The 27612-nt window shown below is 41.2% G+C and overlaps 1 protein-coding gene across 2 annotated transcripts in view; it reads right to left on the bottom strand.

Moving 5' to 3' along the window:
- Nucleotides 1-20414, bottom strand: part of RAPGEF2 (Rap guanine nucleotide exchange factor 2) — a gene marked incomplete at both ends in the record, with an annotated part of 267933 nt that extends 247519 nt beyond the window's left edge. For both annotated transcript variants that reach the window (XM_080697997.1, XM_080697998.1), the window contains one exon: nt 20346-20414. In XM_080697997.1, coding sequence (XP_080554123.1) covers nt 20346-20414 — 69 coding nt within the window. The remainder of the gene's footprint in view (nt 1-20345) is intronic.
- Nucleotides 20415-27612: the final 7198 nt, after the last annotated feature.

Raw genomic sequence — 27612 nt, 5'->3', positions numbered from 1 at the left:
ACCCTTGTTTCAAAATAATAAAAATAAAAAGGGCTGGAGATATAGCTCAGAGGTTCAATGCCCCTGTATTCAATCCTCAGTATCACAAAAATTGAAATTTTAAAAAAGGTAACATAACAAAAAGTGTACTTATAAGAACTTACTCCTCAGAAAGTTCCTAAAGCTTTTGTGAATAACAAATTATAGAATTAGCCAATTATAACATTCCCAACTGTAATCACTGTAGAGTTCAAGGAACTTACTGTGAATTTCTAAAAATTATGTTACACACAAATAATACCTAATTAATTAATACTAAGTGAGAAAGGAAACTGTGGTCAGGATGTCTCCATGGTCGGACCATTCAACATCTAAACCTCACCCCACCTTTGGTCTGACATACTGTCAACTTCATACAGCAGATCTCATAGGAAAGTTAACTATTCATCCAACTCTCTTCAGAGAGGGCTTACACACAACTCTAGAAGAGCTCTGCAGTCATCCAACAAATGCCTGACTTAGAAAACACACACATACTTAAATATAAGGACAATAAAGATAAACTTTTATGATATTGTTACAGTAATAGAATCAGCCCCTTGAAATTATGAAACACACTTTCAGAAAGGTTCTCCACCTCAGGACCTGTCACTGCACTGAGTAAGGCCTTCATCCACACCACAGCACAGCACACACCAAGCCATGTGCACGACAGTGGCTGAGAACTCAGAGGCCACCACCCACCAGAATACAGCCAAACAGTACTTTACACATAGAAACAGGCTGCTGTATCTAGCCCAAGGGCCACACAGCTTGGTCATCTATGATCTAGGTACAACATTCTCAACATTGCTATTCTGCCCCTGTGACATAGGGACACTCACTATTTGGTATTTATTTCCTTTATTCAGGAGGCCAAACTAAATCAGGGATTTTCAAACACATTTTTATAGTGAATATCCTTCTTATAATAATAATGCAGTGACTAAGACCTCAGAATTATTTTTTCTTTTTGGTTTTTTTTTTTTTTCTTCTTCTTATTTTTGTGCTAGGGATTGAACCCAGAGGCATTCTACCTCCAACCTATGCTCCCAGCTTTTTATGTTTTGTTTTGTTTTTAATTTTGACACAAGTTCTCATTAAATTGCTGCGCCTGGCCTCAAGCCTGTGATCCTCATATCTCAGCCTCCTAAGTACTAGAATTATAGGCATACACCACCATATCCAGCTAAATTTTTTTTTTTAATCCGAAAGCCAAAGTACTCTGGTCTCTACCATTTGGGATAAGGTAAACTGTGCACATGTAATCTTCTTCCATGAAAAAAGCAGTTACATGTCAAAATTAAAAATAAAACAGACAGGTATAGTGGCACAAATCTGAAAATCCAGGTACTTGGGAGGCTGAGGCAAGATCACAAATTTGAGATCAGCCCCATAATTTGGCAAGACCTTGTATCAAAATAAAAAAAATAAAAAGGACTGGGGGTGCAGCTCAATGGTAGATCAACACTGGTTCAATCCCCAGAAGACAATGTTGTGAAAGTTAAATGCTACTCAAAATTATCTATCACTAAAAATTATTTTTGAAAAAAACCTAGAATAGGTTTATTAGTTTATTTTCTAAAATCTTACATATAAATCAGTAAGATTTCATTGGAGCATATTAATCTATTTCTGACACTACTCCCCTAAGTTAATATATTTGTATGTAAACTATCTATAATTTAAAATGGTCATATGTATTAAAACACCTCAAAGCTAGGACCTCTTCTTAATAATTAATAAGCAAATTAAATCTAGATACAAAATTTGGTTTTTTGGGGGGAGGAGAGGGGTACTGAGGGTGGAACCCAGGGGCTTTTCTACCTCCAGGCTATACTCCCAGACCTATTTTAGACTTTATTAGGAAACAGGGTCTCACTAAGTTGCTGAGAGCCTCACTAAGTAGAGGAGGATGGCTTAGAACCTGTGTGATCCTCCTGTCTCAGCCTCCCAAGCACTGGGATTATAAGCATGCACCACCATGCCCAGCTTGAATATAAAATTTGAACAAATTTCATTATTTAAGTATGTCATTACTTTACATTACTCTGTGACAATCAAAATCTCAAATAAGAATAACTCAGATGAAGAATTCACATGCTCTGTTAAATGCCAGTGAAAATATCATGTAAATGACAGTTTCAAAATACCAGCACCAAAGTGATTTCATTTACAGAGAGGCAACTGCCTATTAAATAAAAATAACTTTGTTATACAAAGTTACTTGCTTCTACAACGTAGAATGAACTACAGAAATTGAACCCAAAATTACCTCCTTTTCAACTTTTATTCAATTTTCTACTGATATGATATAGAAGTTATATACTCTCAAACTCTCAGGAAAGCAAGTTCAAGTAACTAAACATTTATCAGCTCTAATTCTGTATTAAGAGGTGTGCCAAGCACTGAGCTGTAAAGATGAACATTAAGTCCCAGGCCAGTAAGTTTTCAATCCAGTGGGGCTAACTGACATAATTCAAGTTAATTTGTTTTAAATGAAACAGACTCCAAATTCAGGTACATGTTACACCTCCACCACAATAATTTGTGAAAATACAAACTAAAGATGAAAAATGGCTTCTACTTTTCCCAATAACTAGCATTTCTAGTCATTAGCTTCTGAAAACAAATTGCTGAAGCCCACTATACAACATTAAGAGCAGCATATTTACATAAATCTTGAATGCTATCAGAAAAAGCTAAAAACATAGTACTTGCCTTAAGGCAAAACAGAGGACATGCTTTAGCTTTATTATCAAGCTATAGCAGGTCTTGCAAGACATTCAAAATGAAATCATTTTTCCTAGTATATGATGTAAGTATGAATTCAACAAAGCATGGGAATCTCTACTTAAACAGCTTTCTTTTACATATACTTTTTTTTTTTTTTTTTGGTGGTACTGGGGTTCCTGGAAGCCCTTCTACCTCCGGGCTACACTCCCAGACCTATTTTATATTTTTATTTGGAAACAGTGTCTCCTAAGCCAGTGCACGCGGCTGGCTTCGAAACTGCGTGATCCTCCTGTCTCTGCCTCCCAAGCGCGGGGATTACAAGCGTGAGCTACCACACCCGGCTACATATACTTTATATACAAATATTTATTTACTTATGAAAAGTATTTAATATCCTAGAATGAATGGTAAACAGAATTCTTAATATCCTACAAAAATGGCAAAGTATTACTCATGCAGAAATATCACTACATACAAGAAAATGAAGAGTTTTGAATTTTTTTAAATACAGTGAATTTAAAACAAAATTATTTAGAAAATATCATAAGCCTATGTTTTTAGTTTTTAAAGGAATAGATGAGATATTTAGAAGTTACCATAAAAATCACATTTAAATTATATGCAACATTTTGCAATGAATATTTACACATTTATCCACTATTTTTATCCTCACTTTTACATATAAAACTGAGGTTCAGAAAATCAATAATCATATACCTAAGTGAACCACGAAATTGAGTCTATGATTCCACAACTGTAGCTAAATTAATGAAGCTCTATAATCCGAAAACACTTTCAAACAGTCTCCTGAGAATAACTACATAAATTCAATGCAATCATCCATTTCCTATGCAAAGTAAATTGGACAAATACTATCCATTCACAGTCCCCATTAGTCTTAATCTCCTCTTTCCTACCTTTCTGCACTATAGAGGCTTAAAAACAAAGTATCAAATTTCTAATCTCCTTTGAAGCCAAGAATAACCATGTGACACAGCTCTGGCCAATAATAAATACCAAGACAAAGGCTTCCTTTCAAAATAAATAGTGTGCATGGTGGCACACACTTGTAATCCCAGTACTTGGGAGGTTGAGACAGGAGGATGGCAGATTTGCAGCCAGCCTCAGCAACTTAGTGAAGCCTCCACAGCTGAATAAGACCCTGTTTCAAAATAAAGAATTTTTTAAAATGTGGCTAGGAGTGTAGCTCAGAGGTAAAAAAAAAATAAATAAATAAAAAGCCCGTGGGTTCAATCCCCAGGACCACAAAAAAATAAAGACAAACAAACCTCTTACCAAGAAAAGGATATTCAAACTCTCCCTTCTTCCTTGCTTGGTGGTACAACCATGATCCTTCCTGACTTTGAAGACCAAAATCATTTGGTGAGTAGAAGTCTGATCCTCAAGGACATCCTTGAGTATCTTCATCAACCCAACCCAACACTGCCTACCCTAAATTCTGACTAAACCCACAGGTAAGCCTGTGGATGTGTAAATTTGGGTAATCTGTAGCCTATAAATGAAGTTTGTCTTATCAATTTACATTATAAGTCACTTTAGTGAATTAATCATAAGCAATAAAAATAATGAAACTTATCTATGAGAAAAGGTCTAGAGTAATAGTATCAACTATTGAGAAAGAGTAATAATAAAGACAAATAGTAAATAATTCATGCCAGAGACTATGTTAAGAACTGTGTGTGTGTGTGTGTGTGTGTGTGTGTGTGTGTGTGTTTGTGGTACTGGGGGTGGAACCCAGAGGCTTTCTACCTCTGGGCTATACTCCCAGACCTATTTTATACTTTATTTGGAAACAGGGTCTCACTAAGTTGCTGAGAGCCTCACTAAGCAGTGAGGCTGGCTTCAAACCTGTGTGATCCTCCTGTCTCAGCCTCCCAAGCGCGGGGATTACAAGCGTGTGCCACCACTTTAATACACATGAAAGAACTTTAATACACGTGAAAAAAATGAGATGTAGTTAATCTTCACAACAATGAGGTTGGTACATTACCATATCTAGTTACAGTAAAATGTTCATCATCAATCTTTGACAAAAACAGAATAGTATGGTAAACACAGCTAACTTTGTTTCAAGATTATCACATTCCAGCTGGGCTTGGTGGCACAGGCATTTGGGAGGCTGAGACAGGAAGATCAAAGTTCAGACAACCTCAGCTACTTGGTGATGCCTTTGGCCACTCAGTAAGACCCTGTTTCAAGAGAAAAAGAAGCCAAGCGTGGTGGCACAAGCTTGTAATCCCACGCTTGGGAGGCAGAGACAGGAGGATCACGCAGGTTCAAAACCAGCTGCGACTGGGGGTGTAGCTCAGAGGTAGAATGCCCCTGGGTTCTATCCCCAGTATTGCAAAAAAATAATAATTTCCCCTTCCTATTTTTATAATTGTGAAATTCCTTTCTTAAGTGAGAACAGAGAATACCATGTATATAGTTGTTAACATGCTTACTTGGCAAAATAAATATGTGGCAAATCAGTATCAGTGCTCCACTGTGTTGGGAATTTTATAGTTTATAAAGCCCAAAAACCTGAGCCCCCACTAAGGTCAAGGCCACAAAACATTGTGCTTGATTACAAAGCCCAGGATCATAAGTACCAAATCATATGAAGGAAATACAATAAATTCAAAACAACTATTCTGTGAACATAACCAAAATTAAAAATATAAATGTATAAATACAAAGGATAATAGCTATGTGCCAGAATATATAAAGTGGTTGAACAAGGACTTTTAAAGTGAAATGATCTGACCATGCTGCCTCCGCCTCCCACAGAGTTTTCTGTAACTATGATGTAGATTCAAACCATACCAGGGAAAATAGAATCAACATAGGAATTCCCACACATCCTAGCATAAGTCTTTATGACAATTATGTTTGGAGGTTCACATTTGAGAATACAGAATTTTGGGGTCTCTACGTTAAACATCTATGTCTAAAAGAAATTTGTGGGATCCTAAGCCCAAGGAATAGGCATGCAGAAAATGTCTGCCCATAAATCTTTGCTCCTTAGCGTATTCCAGCTTCACAAAGGTAGGGGAAGTGGAAGGAACCAGAAATAAAGGCTAGAAACTAACTCTAATGCTGTGAATCATCCCTCACTTTAATTTTTGGCATTTCATGAACTGTAGCTCAACTTTTTAAAAAACTCAACAGTTTTTCATACTCCTTTCTACTTGTTTGGAAATATATTAGGTAAGCAGTTTTTCAATACAGCAATTAGATGATTTATTTCAGATGGATAGCCAATTACTTTTCACAATCAAACCAATCTTTTTTTTTTTTTTTTTTTTTGTACTAGGGGTGGAACCCAGGGGCTTTCTACCTCTGAGCTATACTCCCAGACCTATTTTATATTTTCTTTAGAAACAGGGTTTCACTAAGTTGCCAAGAGCCTACTAAGTAGCTGAGACTGGCTTCAAACCTGTGATCCTCCTGTCTCAGCCTCCCAAGCGGGGATTACAAGAGTACACCACCATGACTGGCCAAACATTTCTTAATAAATGTGTTTAAAAGAAAATGTTGACCTGGGTGTGATAGCACATGCCTATTATCCCAGTACTTGAAGTCTCCAGTGCTACAAAATAAATTTTAAAATGCTGCTTGCAAGACTACATAATATAAATTCGGACTTTTTTCCTTGCAGAATTCAAATGGTTAATTATAAAGAACTGGATGAATGTTAACCAGATTTATAGTCCATGCCTCCATGTTTACAGTATACTTTTTTATTTTCTTACTAGATTTTAGTTACTTCAAAACCTGGCCAGCAGTTTTCTTTTACATTCATGCCCTCAAATTCACTATTATCACCAAAATTGGCAACAGAAAATTCTTTTAAATACTGAACACAGGCCAGGCGTGGTGGCGCACACTTGTAATCCCAGCATTCGGGAGGCTGAGAAAGGAGGATCCGGGTTCGTGGACAGCCTCAGCTACTTAGGCCCTCTGCAACTTAGTGAGACCCTGTTTCAAAATAAAGAATAAGAAAATAGGGCTGGGTGTGTAGCTCAGAGGTAAAATGCCCTTGGGTTCCATTCCCAGTATTGCAAAAAAAAAAAAAAAAAATACATTAAAGGGGGGGGGCAAATGTAGCTCAGTGGCAAAGCGCCTACTTTGGAGGTGTGGTGCTCTGGGTTCGATCCCCAGTTCCAAAAAAGACCAAAAAAAAAAAAAAAGCAAGGCATGGTGGCACAGGCTTGTAATCCCTGCACTTGGGAGGCTGAGACAGGAGGATCACGCAGGTTGGAAGCCAGCCTCTGCTGGCTTAAGAGACCCTGTTTCCAAATAAAAATATGAAATAGGTCTGGGAATGTAGCCCGGAGGTAGAAGGCCCCTGGGTTCCATCCCCAGTACCACCCAAAAAAAAAAAAAAAAAAAAAAAAAAAATACTGAACACATTGTTTGTGTTAATTATTGAAAAAAATGAACTTTCCTACTTATGTTTTATTTATAATTATCTCAGATGTCAGATCCCATTTGATCCAATCCTCCAACACCAACTTCAGTTATAGAAAAAAGTATACAGTATAAAAACAGCATGCAAACCCAGCCTAGTAGGGTACACCTCTAATCCCAGTACTTGGGAGGCTGAGACAAGAGGATCACAGATTCAAGAGCAGTCTCAGCAATGTAGAGTCTCTTCCTGTTTCAAACTAAATAAAAAGGGCTGGGGGTATGGCTCAGAGGTAGAACATCTCTGGGTTTAGTCCCCAGTACAAAAAAAAAAAAAGAAAGAAAGAAAGAACAGCATTCAATTCTCCTGTATGTACTATGAGGAATGACATGTGGGTGGGGAAATCCTTAGGGCACAGAGAGAATATGGGGTGGGGGTTAGAATGTAAATGCAAAGGCATGTATGTGAAGGTGAAAAAGACTTGTAAAGGTTTTGCCTTGAGTTGATTTAATTAAGTCCTTTTTATTTGTAAATCTTAATAAAGTCTAAGAACATCTAGATGAAAGTAAAGGAAATGCACAGCTTAGATATTATTATCCATAGCTAGCTTTTCTACTTCTATTATTACAAAAAAGTGTTACACTTAATATATGTATATGTATCTATATCAAAATATATAACATATCCCAAATGTTTGGACTATTACAACTCACTGATCCTAGACCTTAGGATATTTGGTCTATGTTTTATATATTTCTAAAGAATTCTCTCTGCAGTCTCATGATTTAAATCTATCTTACCTGTACCACCCCAGATATTATTGGTATGTCATGAACTCAAGGCAGTCAATTTCACACAGTTGAACTTTGTTTTGGCCAAAAGGTACCTTATTTACGCTAAGTGAAGAAAAGCCAATCACTAATGGTCACATACTGTATGATTCCACTTACGTAACATTTTTTAAATGACCAAATTATAGAAATGGAGGAAACGTGGTTGCCAGAGGTGAGGTAGAAGAGTTGTGGCAACGCAAGGATAACAAATGGTACATGCTTATAATCCCAGTATTTGGGAGACTAAGTCAGGAGGCTTGCAAGTTTGAAGTAACTTAGTGGGATTCAGGAACTTAACAAGGTCTTCTTTCAAAAATAAAATATAAAAAGGGCTGTATCTCAGAGGTAAAAAGCCTTGAGTCTGATTCCCCGATACCAAAAACAGGAAGGGGACAACAAGAGGAACCCTCTCTGGTACTGGAGTTATGCTGCAACTTGAAGGAATCAGGGTCAATACCCTAACTGTGATTCTGCACAAGAGTCTTACAAGACAATACTAGTGGGAAACAGTGGGAAAGGGTACACAGGACCTATGTATTTCTTATAACTTCACATGAATTTACAATTATCTCAGGGCAAAAAGGTTAATATCTGGCTGGGTGCGGAGGCACACGCTTGTAATGTGGGAAACTGAGACAGGAGGGTCACAGGTTCAGAGCCAGCCTCAGCTACTTAGCGAGGCCCTCGGCAACTTAGTGAGACCTTGTTTCAAAATAAAGAATTAAAAAATAGGGCTTGGGGTAAGGGGTGTAGTTCAGTGGCAGAATGATCCTGGGCTCAAACCCCAGTACTGCAAACAAAAAAAAAAAAAAAAGCTATAAAAAAAGTGTCTAAAAATGAGCCCCAATACCCAGAAGACTGAGACAGAGGGAACACAGGTTCAAGACCAGCCTCAGCAACTCAGACTCTATTTCAAATTTTTAAAAATTAATCCCAGTACTTGGGAGACTGAGACAGCTTAGTAACTTAGTGAGGACCTCTACAATTTAGTTAGATCGTTTAAAAATAAAAGAATAACGGGGGTATAGCTAAGAGGTAGAATATGCCTATGTTCCACCCCCAGTACCACCAAAAAAGAGTGAAAACTAAAAAGGCCTGGGGGTATAGCTCAGAGATAGAATGCCCTGGGTCCAATCCTCAATACCAAAAACAAAAAGTTGAAATGAGTCTTTAGAAGGAATTCTCAGAAGAAATTAGATAATCATCACAGTGCTCTAACCCGCTTAGGTGCCCTGATTGTTAGCTTCCATCAGGTTTCTACAGAATGATCAGCTAATGATGAATTCTTATTTACAGGTTTCTTTTTGCCTTGTTAGCTATTATGTTGATTATGAACAAATTCCAAGGGTTAGGGAACAGAAATGTGTCAGGGGACAGATGTTATGGAGAGTGTTACTTGGTAACTAAACTCCCAAAAGGAGCAAAACACAAATTTTTACCTCAATTTACTTAGGCCATACTAAATAGTCAAAAGATTATAAAGCTGGACAATCTCTGATTTTCAACTATGGGAGGCAAAAAATAAGAAAGGAGAAAGTTTATTATGAATGATAAAACAAAGTTCCTCTTCAAGTCACTGACACTAAATCCTCAAAAACATTTTTTATACACAATGGATGTGAGCACACAAAAAATGGAGAAGCCAAAATAATCTAGCCGGGTGTGGTGGCGAACGCCTGTAATCCCAGCATTGGGGGGGGGGGGGGCTGAGACCTGAGGATCGTAGTTCGCGGACAGCCTCAGCTACTTAGTGAGGCCCACCGCAACTCAGTGAGCCCCTGTTTCAAAATAAAGAATAAAAAATTGGGCAGGGTGGGTAGCTCGGAGGCCAAATGTCCCTGGGTTCCATCCCCAGACCCACAAAATAAATAAATAAATAAATAAATAAATAAATAAATAAATAAATAAATAAATATAAAAATAATCTGAAAGGCAAGGACTAGCTGGATATGGAGGCCCTGTGCCTGTAATCCTAGTACTTGGATGTCTGAGACAAAAGGTTCCAGGTTTGAGACCAGCCTTAGCGACTTAATAAGACTCTCAACAACCTCCAGACCCTGTTTCAAAAAGAAAACAAAAAGTAGAAAGCCCTAGAGGTATATTTCAAAGTCAGAATGCCCCAGGGTCAACCCCTCGTACCAAAAAAAAAAAAAAAAAAAAGGCAAGGACTAAACTTCCCTCCACAAAGTATAACGCCATGAACACAGCACCAAAGGTAGATAAATGCTTCCACAGACTGGAGGAGAAAAGGAAACACCTAAATGTCACAAAAACAATCTACTTCATACAGTGAAAAGTGGTGGTAAATTAGCATGTGAAAGCAGAGGTGTTTGGGTTTTGTTTGGGTTTTTTTCCTGAAAAGACAAAAATCTTAACAGTTAAAATAATGTGGCAATCAGCTTGTTTTTCTTCCCACAAAAGTGACATAGCCACTTTCACTAACTAAATATATTCTAGCTCTGACAAAGCTATTAAAGATCTGTCATATATACTACAAAATACTTATCAGTATTAATCTATCTAAACAAAAAATGGTATAGGAAAATGCTGTATTTTAGCTGCTCAATAGCAGCCAAAGGCCAACATGTTTATTAAGGTTTGGTGCCCAGAATGGTCCTACTGAGAGGTGTAATACTTAAGTGGCGGGGCCTAAGGAAAGGTTTGTAGGTCACTGAGGGAATGCATTTGAAGGGGAGAGTGGGACTCCAGCCCATTTGAAGGGGAGAGTGGGACTCCAGCCCATCTTCTCTTTCTTTTGGCTCTTGGCCGTGAGGTGAGGGGTTTAGTTTTGCTCCACCCCAGGCTCCCTGCCAGCCGACTGGCACTCCACCAGACCTCTCAAAAAGCAAAGGGTCAGCCAGGCACAGTGGCATACCCCTGGAATCCCAGTACATGGGAGGCTGAGTCCAGAGGATCACAGGTTCCAGGACTGTCTCAGCAAGTAGCAAGACTCTCAATAACCTAGGAAGACCTTGTTTAAAAAATAAAATAAAAAGGGCTGAGTGTGTGGCTCGGAGCTAAATTGCCCCTAGGTCCAATCTCCAGTGACACATACAAATAAAGAAAATCAATTAATATGCCAACCATAGACTGAAACCCCAAAAACTATGAGCCCAAATAAACCTATTCTCTTTACAAGTTAATTACCTCAGTCTTTGTTATAGTGACAGAAAGCTGACTTAACATAAGTAGCAGCAATCTCAAACACACTACCAATCATTGTGTCAGCACAAGTCAATTTGAGTTTTAATATGAATATATTCAATTTTTGCCTGCTTAAATTCAGAAGTTCAACTCTTCCAAAGGATGAAATGATTAGAAATCACATTATCATGACAAATAAAGAAATAATATATTTAGCATAATTCCATAAAAAATCATAAACAGATTGCCCTTTATAATGATTTGACTTGTGATTTTTTTAACGTTATGGTGGTTTGAAAACACTCTATGCATCTAGTAGAACCACAAATTCTGAATTCTGGTCTTTTTCTAGGCTAGCAATATGTGGTGTATTGGAGAAGCAACCCTTCACCCCTGTTTACAGCCTTGCCTCCAAGCACACTAAACAAAGATCTACATGGTTTCTTTTTTGGGGTTTTGTGTTTTGGGTAGTAGAGATTGACCACAGGATCATTCTATCTACAAGCTACATCCCCAGGTCTTTTTATTTATTTACTTATCTAATTATGTATTAATTACTTATTTTCAATTTTAAAATAGGGCCTAAGTTGCTGAAGGCCTCACTAAATTACTGAGGCTGTTCTCAAACCTACAATTCTCCTGTCTTACCCTCCCAAGTATTAGGACTGCAGCTATATACCACTGCACCCAAATTATTTTTTATTTTGAAACAGGGTCACACTAAATTGCTGAGGATCTTGCTAAGTTACGAGGCTGGCCTTGAACCTGAGATCCTCCTGTCTCAGCATCCCAAATACTCATGTTACAGGCAAGCACCACCACGCCCAGCTCATATGTTTTCTTTAAAAGCACATTATTCTACTCATATGACAGTGAGTTAACCTGGAATATTTTCATGGTCCCTAGTCTACTGGTAAATGAATACCAATTCCCCTAAAACACACTACACACTCATCTAATAAGTCTACATCAGACAGCTGCTATAGCACTGATGAAATCAGCCTACTTAGAGAATACAAATGTTCTCTTGAGACTTAAAAGCAACCCACAGCTCCCAGTCCACCATGCTATCCTGAATAAACAACTCCTCAGAGTACTGTGTTGCTAAGTTATGGGTATGTGGTTGGTGAATTCATTTTCAACTTCCAATGGGTTTATCAAGATGTAATCTCACAGTAAATCACAGAGCCCTTGTATTTCATATGAGATTCGCTGAATGTACATGCAGTAGAAAATATCAAATTTGAAGGAAAATGCAGTTTTTAGTTTAAAGATTCTTAAAAGTAAAGGAAATTATATTCAGCCGGGCGCGGTGGCCCACACTTGTAATCCCAGCATTCAGGAGGCTGACACCGGAGGACTGCGGTTCACAGACAGCCTCAGCTACTTAGTGAGGCCCTCTGCAACTCACTGAGACCCGATTTAAAAATAAAGAATAAAAAATTGGGCAGGGGGTATAGCCCAGAGGTCATCCCCAAACCCGCAAAAAAAAAAAAAAAAATATATATATATATATATATATATATATATTCAACAACTTGGATTTTTTTCCCCTAAGAACTAAGAAATGTCCATCATTGCCACTGGCCATAATTAGGCTGTACTGCCATAGGAAACATAGTTTAATACAGTAACTGGTATCAATGTGTACACATTCAGTTAGCCCATCCAGCAGATTCTACTGCAGAATTTCTAACCCATCTCCACTGTGTAATTCAGGTTCCCAAGCATCACACACATAAGAAAATGGACCATCCACCCACTTGTCTTTCTTTTCTTTTCCTTTTTTCTCTTCTTTCTTTCTTTCTGTTCACGGTGCTGAAGATTGAACCCAGGGCCTCCCATGACCTTAGTCTTTATAAGCATTCTTGGTTTCTTCTCACCCACCTCCAAATCCCATACTAATACTCGAATGGAGCCATTCACTCCTCCTTGGCTGCAAGAGCTTGACACTAAGCAGTCTGCCTGTATTTTACCTTACAACCACGCATACCACTCACACTAGTGAAATCATCATGAGTCTGGACTATCCTCGTGGCCCCGAGTCCACTGGTGAATTCCTGCCCCTCTCAGCCTCCTAACACACTCATCGACATCCACATCACTATGAGAGCACCAATAAACCACAGCCTACATACAGGCCACAAAAGATCTGGTGAGTTACTTGAGGACACGCATCTCATTTCATTTTCAAATTTCCCAAGACCTGGTAAGTCATAGGTATTTCATGAAAATGTGCTGCAATAAAAAAAATTAGGCATTTAACTAAATTTAATGTACTTTCTTTCACATAATCCTTAAAACCTCAGGAAATAATTATCATTTTAAAAGAAGTTAAATGAAAGAAGAGAGGAAAATCCTACAAAATGTATATATAGAGGAACCATTGACAATCATTAGTTTCCGAAGTTACTTGGATATAAAATTTACAAAATAAGTAACAAAACTTTTTTAAAGTTTTCATACATAACAAGCACAAGCAGTTTTTCTCTGTTTCTAAAAGGTTACCAGAGCCAAGTGTGGTGGTAATCCCAGGATTTGGGAGGCTGAGACAGGAGAATCGCAGTTTGAGGACAGCCTCAGCTACTTAGTGAGGCACTTTGCAACTCAGTGACGCCCTGTTTCAATATAAAGAATAAAAAATTGGGCTAGGAGTGTAGCTCAGAGGTAGAATGCCACTGGGTTCCATCCCCAGTATGACCAAAAAAAAAAAAAAAAAAAATTATAGCTAAGGCAACTATCACTTTCCAAGATTTTAATTTTAAATATCAACAAAGAGAAGACCTTATAGTAATAGGTGAAATAACTTAGAATCTACCCAAATAAAGTTTTTTGCAAGTCTACAGTAAGAATTTTTTTTAAGATAAGAGTTTTCTTTTTCTTTGGCTGGTCTGGGGATGGAACCCAGGAGCATTCAACCTCCGAGCTACACCCCCTGCCCTATTCTTTATTCTTTACTCTGAAACTGGGTCTCACTGAGTTGCAAAGGGCCTAAGTAGCTGAGGCTGTCCGCGAACCACGATCCTCCAGGCTCAGTCTCCCAAATGCTGGGATTACAAGCATGTACCACCACACCTGGCTAAGATATGAGTTTTCTTATGAAACAAAAAATAATTTTATCTCAAGAACTGAGCTTGACAGTGATGGTTTATCTTCCCTTCTTAGCTTAAAGAGTAAGATCATTAACAAAATGACAGTGAGAGGTTATAACTGGTTTCATTTTTATTTCATGTCCTTTCTTGGGAGAGTTAGAAATACAGTAGTCCTCTTTATTTCTTAACTGTTTTGTGAAATACTAAGGTTGGGAAACACTGGGTGGTGATACAATATTTACAGAGAATAGTGTAGTGCCTTGGACTCATTTTTATCCTCGGTCAAGATATGCAAAGCTAATTATGGAAGTGTTAGTTACTAAATGTTCAAGAGGTTACTTGAAAGCTTCAAAGCTTCCACCAATACCGCAACAGAATGTTGATAATTCTGCCATAAACTGATGTCCTCACTTGTTCAAAGTCACATGCTAATATAGCTTGAGATTAAGATTTATTTACAAATGTGTATTATTTTAACTAAGAAATTCACATATCACTATTTTGAAATTAAAATGTTTATGTCAAAATAATTCTTTGGTAGACATGCTTTTTAAACTACATACAGAAAGTTTAGTAGTGTTTTATCAAAAAAAAGACTTAAAAAACATTACTACCCCTAAAACAAGCTAAAGTATAGTCAAAGCATAAGCTATCAAATGAAAATATGAATCTGCTCATAAACAATGGTAAAAATAAATTCAAATGGAAACTAACTGTAATAGTCACAATTCTTCCTCTAGATTTGAAAGTTAAATATGTCAGAGATACGCTTGTGTTCAAATTTTCAATGTAAAGCTCTCCAGGCTAAATATGTTTCTCAATCCTTTCAATATGATTCAAGATAAATTCTACTGAATGATTTTGCAAAGAATTAAGTCCTAAACTCTGTTAGAAACTCTCAGCTAACAAATTAATAACTGTAACTAAATCAAAAGTGGCAATAGACCTCAAATTTTTCAGTACAAAGATTATTAAATAGAAAGTTATTTCACACATACCATTTTGAAAAGTAACTTTTACAACTAGCAAAACAAACTAGGTCTCTAAAGGAAACAATTTTGCAATAGATGTTTCACCTCAAAAACTAAAAATATTGGGCATTTGCTGGGCGTGGTGGCTCACGCTTGTAATCCCCAGGCTTGGGAGGCTAAAACGAGGATCACGCAGGTTCGAAGCCAGCTATGCTGGCTTCAGAGACCCTGCTTCCAAATAAAGTATAAAATAGGTCTGGGAGTGTAGTCCGGAGATAGAAGGGCTTCCAAGGAACCCCAGTACCACCAAAAAAAAAAAAATATATATATATATATATATATATGGCATTTAATAACAGAGCCAGGCCTGGTGCTGCATACTTGTAATCCCAGTAGTTGAGAAGCTGAGACAGGAGAATCTCAGGTTCAAAGATAGCCTCAGTGAAAACCTATTTCCAAATAAGAAATAAAATGCCCCTGGGTTCAATCCCCAGTATCAAAAAAAAATTTAAAAATAAAAAACTCCACAGAAGCAATTTCAAAGGGCCTGAACTCAACAAGTTAATAAAATAGTTTAGAAAATCATATTATTGTTTAAAACCTTGGATAAAGCTGTTTGTAATTTATTACATGTTTTAGTTCATTAAATTGCTTTGGTAGTCGCACATGGTGGCACACGCTTGTAATCCCAGCATTCAGGAGGCTGAGACCAGAGGATCGAGGTTCGCGGACAGCCTCAGCTACTTAATGAGGCCCTCTGCAACTCAGTGAGACCCTGTTTCAAAATAAAGAATAAAAAAAATAGGGCAGAGGCTGTAGGTCTGAGGTCGAATGCCCCTGGGTTCCATCCCCAGACCCGCAAAAAAAAAAAAAAAAAAAAAAATTGCTTTGGTGACCAAAATTCTCATTTAACGGATTAAAGACACAAACCAAATAGTTGAATAAAGTAACTGCTTAAGAATCTTGTTGTTTTCCAACAGAGGTACATTTTAAAATATCAATAGAAGCCATGACGCAAGCTTGTAATCTCAATACTTGGAAGGCTGAGACAGGAAGATATGTTTGCACCCAGCCTCTGCTACTCACTACCCTGTTTCAAAATAAAGAATAAAAAATATAGCTGGGCATGGTAGTACACACTTTTAATCCCAGCATTTGGGAAGTTGAGACAAGAAGATCGTGTTTCAGCTACTTAGGCCTTTTGCAACTCAGTGAGACCCTGTTTCAAAATAAAGAATAAGTTGAGGTCTAGCCCAATGAGGGTTCCCTTGTAGCCCACACATCATTGGAAATACCTCATAGAATAATGCTGTGGTTTTGCTTTACTCACAGGACTATTTATTAGGTCTGTGAGAAGGAACTACAAGACAATTCAAAAAAAACTGAAAGAATAAGAAAATTAGGGCTGGGGGTGTAGCTCGGAGGTAGAACGACCCTGGGTTCCATTCCCAGTATGGCAAAAAATAAAAAATAAAAAATAAATTTAAGTGTATGTGTGTGTGTGTGTGTGTGTGTGTGTGTGTGTGTATGGCTGGTGATATAACCTGGAGGTAAAATGCCCATGGGTGGATTCAATCCACACTACCACAAAAAAGATAAACACACACACACACACACACACACACACACACACACACACCACATATTAATATCTCAATAGCTTAATTTTTTTTTTTTTTTTTTTTGGTGGTAATGGGGGTAAAACCCAAAGGCTTTCTACCTCCGGGCTATACTCCTAGACCTATTTTCTATTTTATTTGGAAACAGGGTCTCACTAAGTAGCTGAGGCTGGCTTCGAACCTGTACAATCCTCCTGTCCTAGCCTCCCAAGCGCCGGGATTACAAGCGTGCGCCACCACACCCAGCCTTACTGTTATTTTCAAGGGAATATGTTATTTTAGAATACAGTGCCCCATTGATTAGAATTCAGTCAGGTTTGCACACACAATATGAGACAAATAGTGAATTAAAGATGAGTGTTTTCCTTCTCCTAGAACATCAGGTGAAACCATGAATCTGAATATGCATGATTTGGCTAAGAATTCAGGTGACTTTTTTTATATTTCTCCTTACCATTCCTCCTTCTCATCCACATGCCTAAATTGAGTGGGTTCAAATTTTCCAGGTGAAGCCAGGCGTGGTGGCGCATGCTTTTAATCCCAGCGCTTGGGAGGCTGAGACAGGAGGATCACACAGGTTTTAAGCCATCCTCCTCTACTTAGTGAGGCTCTCAGCAACTTAGTAAGACCCTATTTCCAAATAAAATATAAAATAGGTCTGGGAGTATAGCCCAGAGGTAGAAAGCCCCTAAATTCCTCCCCCAGTACCACCAAAAAAAAAAAAAAATTCCAGGTGGACATGAAAAGCTCTTAATTTATCAAGGTTCCTTACACTCTCCCACAGCAGATTCTCTTATAGCCAACTTCTTAGGTTACACAAGTGACATCAAGATTACTTCTAGGCAACTGATTAACCTAAATACAAAACCATGTCATCACAAAGTTGGAAGAGGAACTAGGCTGACCTGTTTTTAAAGAAAAACAAATTGAATTTAACAAAAATAAAAAATATCCATTTCTCTTATTCTCTTCTTTTAAAGAAACTTACTTCCGCCTACACAAATCACATCACCTCCTTTATGAAATCTATCCTCAGAAACAGAAAGAAGCCCCCTAACTCACACCTGCTGTTCATGATAACAGGCTTATTTAATAAGGTTGCTTTAATTATACCACAAAGTTCTAAGTCTCAAGCATAGACAGCACTTAAAGAAAAACTTAGTGTTGTACTAACAGAATACTCTTGGGGTTTTTTATTTGTTATATTGTTGTATGTGTATGGTACAGGAGATTGAACCCAGGGGCATACAACCCCAGTCCTTTCCTTTATTTATCTATTTATTTATTTATTTATTTGGTATTGAACCCAAGGCCATTCTACCTCTGAGCTTTATCGCCAGCCCTTTTTATTTTATTTTTTTTTTTTGAAACAGGGTCTTGATAAATTGTTGAGGCTGGCCTCAAAGCTGTAATCCTCCTGTCTCAGCTTAAGTAGGATTACAGGTATGTGCCACAACGCCAAGCCCTATTTATTTTGAAACAGGGTCTTACTACATTACCATGCTTTGGCCTTGAACCGGCTTTCCTCCTGTCTCCGCCTCCCAAGGATAGCATTTTCTTTTTCAACTTGAGTAAGTTTCAAACTTTTGGAAGATGAATTATTTCTGATGTCAGGCAAGGATGGACATTCACATTTCAAACTACTTTCTCTTTAAAACAATAAAGGCTTCAGTAAGAACCAAATGAACATCAAAGTAAACAGGGCTGACCCTGAAGAATGCTCAAAATGTTTGGTAAGTTTCTCAGTGTTTACCTTTTCTGTGAAGGTTAGGGAGAAATGTGTGCTTTCAGACTGTCAATGGAAGTTTCCCATTGTGGTGTTAGTAGCAATTGGCCCATTTAGCTCTGATGTGGGCCAAGTGCTGTGTGGGGTCTCTTACTCTATTCTACACAACTGGCAGGGAGACAGGAAAGTTTAACAGTTCATTTACTTGGCACAATCCACAGGCTGTCACAGTGCAGGCTCTGTCTCCTCTGTTCCTGTTTAATGACTTACCCCACCACCTGATGGTAGGTTTCAGTCATTGTTCTTCTAGATCACCAACCAAGGAAGGGCACCAACCACTTCTCCCATAATTTCCACTACGGGCCTCTGACGTCATTTTCTGACCAGCCTGGCTAGGGTCTCATATTCTCAGCATTTGTAATTTCAGCTGGCACTTCAAACACTGTTCTTGAAAGGAACTGAAATATCTCACTGAAATTTGATTTTCCTTCACACTGAGACTGGGAACGTGCATTTTCAGGTGCAGAAGACTTTTACAACTGACAATATTAAAACAAATCTATTTGAGGAAGCACATGAGAGGCAGTGTAACACCTAGAGAAGGACAAGATCAAAGCGGACATTACTTGTTCACATAAAAACACCCATGGAGAACAGAGACTTCCTGGAGACACTGAAATAAATTTTCTTATAAAATTACAGCCTAGCTTCCACAGGTTTGGTAAATATGTGCATTCTACCCATGATACCCCAGATGTGTCTGCACCATCAGGGAATATGAAAAACCAAAGAGGTTCCAGGTGCCATTCTTGGGACTATCCAAAGGCAGCCGGTGGAAGGTTATATTTGTTCTCCCCATACTTAATAATAGTGTCGGAAAACAAGAGCATCTGGATTTGGACAGATAGTATCCAACACCTAACAAGCGAAGCTAGACCCTAAATGTGTTTGATGGTGCCAAAATCAGGAGGACTTATTTGCCTTAAGAGGGTTGGCAAGCAGGATTCCCTGTAGTCACCATCCAAAGCTTAGGAATATACATCATTATCCAATCACATCTAAAAGCAATGAAAATCAAACCACCATATTTTTTTTAAATTTCCCCCTCTCCAGTCCAACTTCAGAGGAACAAATCCTACCCCATAAGCAATCCCTCCACTTTAAATAAGAGAACAAGAAGGCTGAAGGTATACAAATGTACAAAGGTGAACAAACTTGTCTAATTTTGACCAGGTTGTGTAACACCGAAAGAATCCGCAGGATGCCCTTCCCCGCGCTGTTTTTAAAGGTCTTGCTCTGTAGTTTGGTCTCTGACTACTCAACTTCTTCCATACCCCCATGGAAAGCAGGATCCCTTTTTCAAAAAAGAACAATGGCAAATAAATACGTAAATATCTCAATGTTTTACTTTAGAGCGCCAATATGGAGTTGTCTTTTGCAGAACCAACTTTCCTCCTCTATCTACCTATCAGCCACCACTGAACTTGAAAGTAGGAGAGCCCCAAGCAGAGGGGCAGAGCCTGCAGTCAGGGTGGCAAGAACTACCTCTGGAGATAAGACCCCAGCCCCTGAGATTCAGAGGTCCTAATCAGAGAATGCCCGGGCACGCGCGCACACGCACACAGCCTGGCCCGCAATCGCAGGAGCAAAGTCAGTAGAGAGAAGGCTGGGACAGAAGTAGGGGGAGGGAAGTGTGGAGGGCAGCAAGGGGTGGGAGAGACGCCCAGGGCGGCCTGGGGACGGCTGGGAGGTGGACGGCTTCGCCGGGGTCCCCGGGAGGCGGCGCGGGTCTCACCTGGGGGGTCCGCTCGGCGGGGTTCTTCATCACGGCTTGGCGGAAGCTGTTATCCACGTAGGACGCCATCGCCCCGCGGCGGAGCCTCGCCGGCCTCCCGGGCCCGCCCGAGGCCCAGCCCGGCCCCGGGGCGGCGCGGGCGCTCGGCTCCGCGGGCGCGGGCGCGGGCGGCCTGGGCGCGGGCGCGAGGCCGAGCGGCGGCCTGCTCCGGGGCCGGCTCTGCGCGGCGGCGGCGGCGGCGGCGGCGGCGGGCGGGGCGCTCAGGTCCGGGGCGCGCTCGCCGCCGCTGCGGGACTCGGTCTTCGCGGCTCGGCCGTGCCCGCCGCCCGCGGCCGCAAGCCCCCGCGCCGCGCCGCCCCGGCCGCCATGGGCGCGCGCCCCGGCAACTTTGTTCCTCGCGCGGTCTGCGCGGAGCGGGGCAGGGCCGGGAGCCCGGGCGGGCCAGCCGAGCGCGGAGCCGCGGAGTGCGCGAGCCGAGCGGCGACTCCCTCTGCCCCCGCCTCTTCCTCCGCCGCGCCTTCCCCGCCGCCCGGGCCGCCCCTCAGGGAGGAAGCGGCCTTCGGGGCTCGTGGCTTTGTGCGGGAACCATGGTGAGCGGTGAGTGACAGGGCGAGGGCCAGTGGGCGGCCGCCGCGTCACCGGGGGCGGGGCTAGGGCGCCGGCCCCGCCCCTCCGCCCCGCGCCCGCCGGCCCCGCCCCTCCGCCCCGCCCCGCGCCCGCCGGCCGGCCGCGCCCTCGCTCCCCGCCGCACCTTGAGCCGCGGCCAGGTGACGCCGGCGCTCGGGCTGCCGGGCTCCAGCCGACCGAGCCCGCGCCGCCCGGCCCCCGGGAGGCGGCGCGCGTGCCGGGCCCCCGCGGCGCCCGCTCGGCCCCCCATCTGGCGCCGCGCACCCCGTCCGCACTGCGCGGGGTCCGGGGAGCCCCCGCGGCTGGGGTCGCCGCTCCCAGGCTGCGGTGGCGCCACGCCGCCGCCCGGCTGGCTCAAAGTTGCCCCGTGCATGGGTCCAGCCTGCACGCCAGGGCTGTCCTAGGCATGCTTTTTTAACCCAGGGATGGGCTCCCAGTTGCTTCCGTGGCGATAAATCCTCTTAGGGTTTATTTGTTGATTTACTGCCGAGAAAGCGTTCTCTCCCGCCTGCGGCGTTCATCCAGGCACCTACGGACACTTCACAAGATCACAGTGTGGCAGATGGGACTGTGCCGATTTCAACACCAGACCCAGTACCACCCCCGGACACACAAACACGCCAGATTTAATGGTGATCCGTCCCTAGAGACCAGGACGACAAGTTCTGTGAAATAGTCAGAATCATTTCGTAGTGGAGCGGGCTTTGCCTTGCGCTGAGAGCTCCTGCTCTGGACCCCGGGTTTCAGGTCCGACTCACTTGGTGCACAAACCACAACCTAGACTTTGCAGACGTTGTGCTCCCGCTCTTTCCTCTCCCTCCGCAGGCAGGTTGAGGTGTGTGACGTCAGCCCGGGGCAGGTACGTCATTAGTCAAGCCTGGGGAACCCTTCGCTGTTCCGGTCCCAGGGTTTTATTTTTATACGCTCCATGCACAAACAAGTTCATGTTTGATGTTCTGTGTGGAGACGAAGACGATTGTTACTTTTATTTATGAGGTGCTTCATTAAACTTTTTTTTTTTTCAAACAGGGCTCTCAACATCTCATGTATTTGAAACACTTGGAATAGGTTGTCAGCCACCATTTGGGGGTCGGTAAGTCACCTGCGTGGCGCTAACATTACATGCTTCTTAGAAAAAGAACTGTCCCTTCCCACTACTTACTACTTTCTAATATATATATATATATATATATATATATATATATATATATATATATATATATATTTCCCCACACACACATGCTCCATCCACAGCCTTTACTGCCCTAATAAATGCTGTCTACACCATTGTCATCACCCAGGTCAAAGAAACTTTGGAGTCTTCCTTGACTTTTTTCTCTTATATCCTAAAAGATCAGTAAAACCAGCCAGCTCAGCCTTTAAATGACTGTATCCAGACTCTAGTCTCTGCCTACCACCATCTTTTGCCTGCGATCTCACTATGCACCTCCCTCGCCCCTTGCATTCCCTTGCAGCCCAGGTGCACAGGCAGGCAGCCAGAATGATTCTTTTCACCCGACCCACTCACCAGGCACTCTTCTACTCCAGCTCCCCAGGTCACTCAGACGTTGACACCTGAGCAGGGCCTGGACCACCTTTGGAACATCACGAAAATTCTGGTTTCATAGCTTTTCCATCTGCTGTTCCTCCTACTGTTGGATTCTCTCTCCTTTCCCCAACCCACCCATTCCTGCCAGAAGAAAAAGAAAAACAGACACACAGAACAGAAGCCAAAAGAGAGAACACTGTCTCTCACATCCATCACATCTTTCTACATATCTATAATTCCACACACCCTCGTTCTCTTCCTGGCATTATTTACCACCATCTAACATGGATGTATCTTATTCCGTTTATTGTTTGTCTTCCTCCACTGTAATGTTGGCTTCTAAAGTCAGTGATTTTTGTTCATTTTGTTGACTGCTGTATCCTTAATAGGTAATAAGCAGTCAACAAAAATGTATCAAATTGATAAATGAATTAGTAACTATCATGTAACCTTGTACTTATATGAGACTGTTACATTATCTCACTTATTTCTGTGATGGGGTAAGAGGAGGCTGGAAGAGGGAACCAATCTTCTCAGCCCATTTTCTATTCATAAAAAAAAGTAAAAGTCAGCCCCTTGTGGTGCACATGTTTCTAATTCCAGTACTTGGGAGGCTGAGATAGAAGGATTGGGATTCGTGGCCAGCCTCAGCTACTTAGGGAGGCCCTTTGCAGCTTAGTGAGACCCTGTTTCAAAATAAAGAATAAAATCAGGCTGGGATGTAGCTCAGAGGTAATATGCCTCTGGGTTCAATCTTCAGTACCGCAAAGAAGAAGAAAAAGAAAGAAAAGAAACAGTACTAGCCGGCCATGTTGGCACAAGCATGTAATCCCAGCTTTTGGGAGGCTGAGAAAGGAGGACTACTGTTCACGGACAGCCTCAACTACTTGGTGAGTCCTGTTTCAAAATAAAGAAAATAAAAAATAGGGCTGAAAGTATAGCTTGGAGGTAGAATGCCCTTGGGTTCCATTCCCAGTACCACAAATGAAAAAAGAAAAGAAACAGTACTTAGGAGACTGAAACAGAAAAATCACGGGTTTGAGGACAGCCTTAGCAACTTAGGGAGATCCTGTTTTGAAACAAACAAACAAAAAAAAAAAAACAAAAACAAAAAAAAAAAAAAGCTGGGGTTATAATCCCAGCATTTAGGAAGCTGAGATGGGAGGATCACAGGTCTCAGCCCAACTCAGCAACTTAGTGAGGCCCTCTAACTTACTGACACCCTGCTTCAAAATAAAGTATAAAAAAAATAGAGCTGGGGGGTAATAGCTTGAAAGTAGAATACCTCTGGGTTCAACCCCCAGTACCAAAAATAAAAATAAAGAGTAAGAGCCAGGCGTAGTGGTGCACGCTTGTAATCCCCGCGGCTGGGAGGTAGAGACAGGAGGATCGCACAGGTTTGAAGCCAGCCTCACTGGCTTAAGAGACCCTGTTTTCAAATAAAAATATAAAATAGGTCTGGGCGTGTAGCCTGGAGAAGGGTTTCCAGGAATCCCAGTACCACCAAAATAAATAAATAAATGAATAATAAGAAATAGGGCTGGTTGTGTACTTGGAGGTAGAATGCCCCTGAGTTCAATCCCCAGTACCACAAAAGAAAAATAAAAAATAAAAAAGGCATGCATCACCATGGCTTGGGAGACTAAGATAGGAGGATCATAGGTTCAAGGCCTGCCTCAGCAATTTAGTGAGATACTATTTCAAAATATAAATAAAAATAACTGTGGTGGGTGTAGCTCAGAAGTAAAACAGTCCTGATTTCAATACACAGCACCACAAAAATAAATAAATAAATAAATAAATAAATAAATAAATGGGCTGGGGGTGTAACTTGGAAGTAGAATGCCCCTAGGTTCAATCCCTAGTACTACAAAAAGAGGGGGAATAAAAACTGCATACCCTGAGGATTTGTAAAAAGCCAATACAATGTACATGAAGTGTCTCCTGTAGGGCTAGGCGCCTAGTACACAGAACAGATGGTAATTATTTTTAAGATCCTCATCATCCCCACCCTCTGAGGTTAGTGGGACGGTCGTTATCATTCTGTTTACAGATGAGGAAACTGACAATAAAATAAGCTATGTGACTTGCCCTAGTTCCAGGCCTGCCTTTAACTCTGGAAGGAACTGATGCAAGCTCACAAATGAGAACTCATATGCTCTATCCTAAATACTAAACGCTACAATTAAACTAGGATAATATGGCTGCAGGGAGGATTGGCTTCTGGCCAACACTTAACCTTCTTTTCTTCCTGTCTCAGCTCCATCCTATCCCCCCCCCCCCACACACACACAAAATGCTCACACAGGAAGAGCCAGTCTGAACCTTTGAACTACACCACACCCCTCACAAAAACCACCCCCGCTGATCCCTCAAGCTAAACTATGGCAGGAGGTGTGGGTCTCCTGCTCCATTGGGAGGGATGAAGCCAGAGGAGGGCCCTCCAAAGCACGGGCACTGGACAGGAACCCCGCACAGCCAGAAAACTGTGAATTTCAGTTGCAAACCCAACTCTTTCTTTCACCACTACCACCACTACCACTACTACTACTACGTTGTCGCCTCCTCCTCCTCCTCCTCCTCCTCCTCCTCCTCCTCCTCCTCCTTCTTCTTCTTCTTCTTCTTCTTCTTCTTCTTCTTCTTCTCTGAGTGCTCCACTGACATAGTAAATTACACCAGTGACCTCCTCAGGTAAGGCATAATAGTATGTCTTATCCACCAACAAAATGACTAACTCACTTCTGAGCTGTCATTTAACATCAATTAAAGCTAATTTTCCCACTGTTTATAATCTAATTATCTGCATATGCCAACAATGCTATCTCTGCTCAGAATCTAGGACACATGTTGCCTGGTGTGCATTGCTGTTTTAGCAACATTCGACCACCACTAGTATACTAGGCTCAACATGGGAGCAGCAGAACTAGACACAGGTCTGACAATCTGCCAGCAAGTCCAACCCTGACTGTCAACACGCTCTTATCAAAGAAAGGCTGCCATTATGCTGCCTGGAGGGCAAGGATGAAATGAGGGTTTTGTTGTGATTGTCTTTGTCCATCCCATTACCTAAAAAATCATTCAGGGCTAGGTAGAGAGATAAACCACTCAGCTTTAGGTCTAGAAATATATTTCTTTAGGTCTAGAAATACATTCTGAAATACCATTCTATTTGTAACTTTAAAAGCCTTGATATTCTCAACTATAAAATCTAATACATTCCTAAATATATCATATGGGTTAGGTATCCAGAATAATTTTTATTAAAAAAATCCTGTGAGTCCAGCTATGACACAAGATTAGAGAGAAGTGGATAGATGATTGATGGATAAATGGATGCTCATTTTACTAAAAAACACCAAGTGCTTACTGGTCTAGTCAGTCAATAAGTACACTACTGAAGTCTAGGTACTGACCTCACTGCTTGAAAACAAGACAAAAGTGATCCATTCCCTGGCCAAGCAGGAGCTTGTTCTGTGTGCCAGGCATTGATCTAAATTGCTCAGCCAAGTGTGGTGGTATGGCACCTGTAGTACCAGTCCTTCAGTGGCAGAGACAGGAAGAACACAATTTTGAGAGGCCAGCCAGAGATGGCTGTGAAGAAGAAGAAGAAGAAGGAGGAGGAGGAGGAGGAGGAGAATAGGAGGAGGAGGAGGAGGAGGAGAATAGGAGGAGGAGGAGGAGGAGGAGGAGGAGGAGGAGGAGGAGCAGCAGCAGCAGCAGCAGCAGCAGCAGCAACAACAACAACAGCATGCCCAGCTTCTGGCACACCCTGAGGATATAGCTCAGGGGTAGAAAGCCTCTGGGGTACCTAACACACACACACACACACACACACACACACACACACACACACACACACCTCCTAGGAGAGGGTTAGCATGATAGAACGATCCAGGAGGCTGCTGGGCTCTGCTAAAACAAGAGCTTCCTCTGTTACCACTTTCCCGGGTTGTACAACTCTCTGAAGGCAAGGTTTCCTGCTGAGAGGTTGCATTCTATTAAAGACATTCCTCACAGGCTTTGCTTTCCTCTCCTCCAGAACATTTTTAGAGCATTGTTTTACTTTGTTGTCAAGTCAGTAAGAATCTCTGGGAAGTGGAAATTGTAGCTCAGACACTGTATGGTTCTCAGTGAGCATGCTCTACTAAGATACTGTACTTGCCTGCATTCCAGAGAGTCCTGCATGGGGAGTAGTGCTACAGACATACCGGGAGAGAGACAATATGGCCATAGTGTGTGTGTGTGTGTGTGTGTGTGTGTGTGTGTGTGTGTGTCACTGGGGATTAAACAACTCAGAGACATTCTACCTCTGAGCTACAGCCCCAGGCATATTTTATTTTATTATTATTATTTTAATTTTGAAATGGCCTCACTAAATTGCAGAGAGCCTAAGTTGCTGAGGCTGGCTGCGAACCTGTGATTCTCTTGCCTCAGCCTCTCAAGTACTGAGATCACAATGTGTGTGCTGTCATAGCATTTAAAACGAGTTAAAAAGCCGGGCGTGGTGGCATACGCTTGTAATCCCAGCACTTGGGAAGCTGAGACAGGAAGATAGCATAGGTTCGAAGCCAGCCTCAGCTACTTAGTGAAGCTCTCAGTAACTTAGTGAGACCCTGTTTCCAAATAAAATATAAAATAGGTCTAGGAGTATAGCCCGGAGGTAGAAAGCCTCTGGGTTCCATCCCTAGTACCACCAAAAAAAAAAAAAAAAAAAAAAAAAAGTTAAAGAAGCATATCAAAAGCATGGTTTAGAATTCTACAGTTGATGTCTAGGTAGCCTAATTAACTCAGAGTTATAGATGCTATCATATATATAAGAACTACACCATGTAGATGCCATGCAGATATTTTGGTATTTTCTGAAACTGATTCTAGAAAAGAAAATTCATTTCTCTTTGATTTATCCATGTTATTACCTTGGTTCTGCCCTGGACATAAAATTAAATAAAGATATGCATTCAGTAATATATGAACTAAAAAAAAGCTGTTCCACTCGGTGGTACTATTGTATCCCTCACATTGACAACTATTCTCCCCCATTGATTTCGTTGCATTTGAAATATTAGCGCAGCAGGAAGGAACCCCCTTCTT

Source organism: Muscardinus avellanarius (assembly GCF_963383645.1).
Source record: "Muscardinus avellanarius genome assembly, chromosome: 6".
NCBI lineage: Eukaryota > Metazoa > Chordata > Mammalia > Rodentia > Gliridae > Muscardinus > Muscardinus avellanarius.
Note: the sequence above shows the minus strand (reverse complement) of the source record. Positions and strands in the feature narration are given on the sequence as shown.